Raw genomic sequence first — 3,898 nt, 5'->3', positions numbered from 1 at the left:
TATGTTATCATATTGGTAAATGCAAGACCTTTCCACTCCTGTGTATCTAAAAAAAAAAAAATCAAAATTAGCGAAATAGTTTCATGCAATGAAGTATCCCATATAGGTAACTTTGGCGAGTTTAGGCGGATCATGCTCATCCCATATGTGATCCTTTGGGCTATAACCGTAAACTTTTTCAAGTTTATACTAATGTTGACTGGCCCACAAATCATATGATTATTATTGATGAATCACTTGTTTTAGGTTTCAATGTATAACAGAAACACTGATAAGGCTTTACAATGTAATTATATAAGAAATACAATATAAAATAAAATAAAAAATTAATGATAAAATATACACAAAATATTATCAAGCTTACTCATAATTGTAAAAATAGAAACATACGCACACCTGCTTACAAACCTTATGAAAGGAAGCCAAGCAATTCCTACTTTCAGTGAGGCATAGGGCCACCTTGCACTCCTCCCACTTACAGCGGGATATGTGGTTGTGGCCTGCAACAGAACAGTACTTGCAAGTCTGCCTCATAATGACATAGTTTGTCATGTGTAGCGTAGTGGAATTCGGGCGTGTCTCTACACTTGACAAAACTGTCCGTTGCGCCCGTTTTGGCAAAGAGGAATCTCTGGTGCCAAGAGAATTCCCAGTGATTTTGAAGGTTGATGTCTTGAAGCTTCTGAGCCAATTGGAGATATCCAGCTGGAAGTCCTTGTGGTGCTTTGGGTTAGCATGCAAGCCCAAGTAATCCATCTTATACAAAATCCAAGCATTACAGATGATCAAATCAAGTAGGTAAGCAAAGAGCATCATGTAGTACTTCTTTGCTTTGAAGGGGTTCTTTTAGAGGTGTGTCAACATGTCACTTTTGTCAATGCCACCCATGCGGTTTTTGTACATCTGGGTGTCAGATGTGCAAGGAATGGGAACCTTCTTGAGTGCCCGTTCCACTGTATCCATAAGCTCGATACCAACATCAGTGGACAAGATTGTCACAATGCTCTTGTTCTTCCATTTTGCAACAAGGATGCCATGAGAATAGACATAGTCCAATGTGCTCCTTGGTGTCGATTTCTTGTTCATCACCTTCACAGACTTCAAGGCAGTGCCTATATACCAGCATCCATACTGCGATCTCAGGTACCCGGCTAACCCTATACTGGCAAAGTAGTTGTCTGCATACACTGCTAAGTGACTGGGGTGCTTGATGGTCTTTACTAGGGTGAAAGCAAACTTTGAAGTCACAGACATGGCTTTCTGCTCTACAGAAAGCAGAGTATGGTGGCTCATAAAGGCGGTCTCACCTTGGTACATAAGAGTATCATGCACAAATCCATCAACACTGGAGCGGCAGAAAAACTTATAGTCCCACTTGTCAGGCTTCTTGGCTACATACCGGCGAAGGTTACCAGCCTTTTTGCCCTTATTGGCGACCATCCCTTCATCCATGGAGTGGATAGGAGTCTCGGAAACTTTCCAGAATTCTTTGGTTACCATGGTGAAGGGGACTCTCACCTTGAAGAACCGAACTTGTGAGACTGCTGCCTGGTCATTGTCGTTGAAGTGAAGGGAAGATAGCATTGACTTGAAGTAGTTCGAGGATATGAAGTCTGCAACTTGAGGAATCCTGGTCTTCACGGCCCAGAAGTTGACTAAGCTAGGGATAGGAACTAGGCCCATGTACACGATGAGGCCATGGAAAACCAAGATCTCCTCTTCTGATATATGGAAGTTGCTGGCTACATCTTTCTGTCTTGAATACACGTTGGATTGGAATACAATGTGTTCCCTCAATTCAGCTCTGAAGAACTGGAAGAAATATTCATAAGGTTCCCTCAAATAGTAGATGAATGTAGTTGGGCAGGGCCTGGATATCACCGTCGTCCTTTTTCCATTCATCAGCATGATTCATCTTACGCTCAACCTCAGCATCCTCTTCCACGGGCATCTTCTGTGGGACAACAACAATGACCTTGTAAGCTGAAAAAAGAATAAATTAACATTAGTGAAATAGTAAATGAATCATGTGCTTGTGTGTACATGCATGTGTGCTTGTGTGTTCATGAGTGTGTACATGTGTGTGTATGCCTGTGTGCTTGTGTGTGAGCATGTGCGTGTGCATGTGGGTCAGCGTGTGTGTACACATGCATGTGTGATTGTGTGTGAATGCATGTCTGCTTGCGTGTGTCCATGTGTGTGTCCATATGTGTGCATGTGTATGTCAGTGAGGATGCAAGCAAATAAATGAGTTTTAAAAATACCCATTGTTTATAAACCATTCAAATAACAACCAAAATTTAAAGAACCCTTATAACAACAAGACTTGAAAAAATCTCTCTCTCTCTCTCTCTCTCTCTCTCTCTCTCTCTCTCTCTCTCTCTCTCTCTCTCTCTCTCTCTCTCTCTCTCTCTCTATGGATGTCTCATACTAACCTCTAAAGGTCTAAGGGTCAAAGGCATCTTCCTGAGTAAGGTCTTCGTCCAGAACGTAGGTAGGGTCGTCATCATCAGTGTCAACGTCCATTGCAATGCCCATGTAACACACTGCTGTGAAAATGCAAAAAAAACAAAACAAAAACTTTTTAAATTCATATAATGGAAAAAAAATAATTTCACCTAACAAAAACCCATCATTCCACCCCTTGTAAAGTAATAATTTATATGCACATGAAACTAACATCTCTAAATCCAAACTATTATACTGTACCTAGTAATATTGTTCAAAATGTTTATAGATGTCTAAAACAAGCACCAGAAAAAAAAAATGTTAGGTTATGTATTCTATTGGCTGGTTTAACTTCTACGGTCCATAAGGTCCCACATGGTATGAGTGTGATCCATCTAAACTCGACCGAAGTATCCTGCATGGTATCCACACCTTTTTCATTAGTCATTACGACACTTCAGTAACACTAAAGCCCTTTAAATCCACATCAAAAGGTAAGCATATCACTAGGATTCACAATCTCAGAGTCACTGAGTACTTACCATGATTACGCTGGTTGGTGGTGGAGGCCAATCTGTAGAGGTAGCTGTGACAGATATTGACACTTTTCTAACCAGAGCCTGACTGAGGTGTCTTTAGAATGCCCTAGAGTCTTGATGAGAGCAGTAGGCGGCTTGTGACTGGCTGATTCGAAGAGCAGATGAAAGTAGCTATGAGTTGCCAAAGAGTCAATTTCATACAAGCATAAAATTGTTCATAACCAATACCACAAAGTAGCTGTTTTACACATCACGCTTGGGATATTTTGTCGTTAAAGGGTTAAAGATTGGCTGCTTATGAGGAAGAATAGACACACTGATATCCCTGGGAATGCCGAATGTGGGATATACCGTCAGATATTGATTCCTCCACCGTTGAGAAGACAGGTTATTACTGTAGTACATGAGACAGGACACATGGGAATAAGCAAGATGAGTGAGAAGATTATGAAACTTTTTCCAGCCTGGCATGTATGTGGACATGAGCCTGTTTTGCAGTGCAAGTCAGGTTTGTCAGATGACTGGAAAGCCTAACAAGTAAATTAAGAAAGCTCCCTTATTTCCAATTGAAGAGCGAGGAGAACCATTCATCAAGGTAATGATCGACATTGTGGGAATCTTACCAAGTACGAAGAAAGGTCACAAATAAATGTTAACTTCGAAATGTCCAATGATTAGTTACCCAGAATCCATACCTGTCAGGAACATCAATGCCAAAGTAGCTGCCGAGAAGGTACTACACTTTTTTACTAAGTTTGGTATTCAAGAAGTTATTTTGAGTGACCGAGGAACAAATTTCACGTCAAAATTATTTTGGGAGTTGATGAAACTGTTGGATGGGAAACAACAACTATATACTGCTTATCACCCAGAGACCCTAGGTGCATTGGAGAGGTTTCCTCAAACCCTAA

General features: G+C 40.8%; 1 protein-coding gene across 1 annotated transcript; it reads right to left on the bottom strand.

The window, feature by feature from the left end:
- Positions 1-846: 846 nt before the first annotated feature.
- LOC137617581 (piggyBac transposable element-derived protein 3-like) lies at positions 847-1,908 on the bottom strand. Its single transcript, XM_068347589.1, has one exon. The coding sequence runs from the start codon at positions 1,906-1,908 to the stop codon at positions 847-849; it is 1,062 nt and encodes a 353-aa protein (XP_068203690.1).
- Between the last annotated feature and the right edge of the window lie 1,990 nt (positions 1,909-3,898).

This window comes from Palaemon carinicauda, chromosome 23, assembly GCF_036898095.1.
Source record: "Palaemon carinicauda isolate YSFRI2023 chromosome 23, ASM3689809v2, whole genome shotgun sequence".
In the NCBI taxonomy this organism is placed as follows: domain Eukaryota; kingdom Metazoa; phylum Arthropoda; class Malacostraca; order Decapoda; family Palaemonidae; genus Palaemon; species Palaemon carinicauda.
The sequence above is the reverse complement of the archived record's forward strand: the minus strand, read 5'-3'. Positions and strand labels throughout refer to the sequence as shown.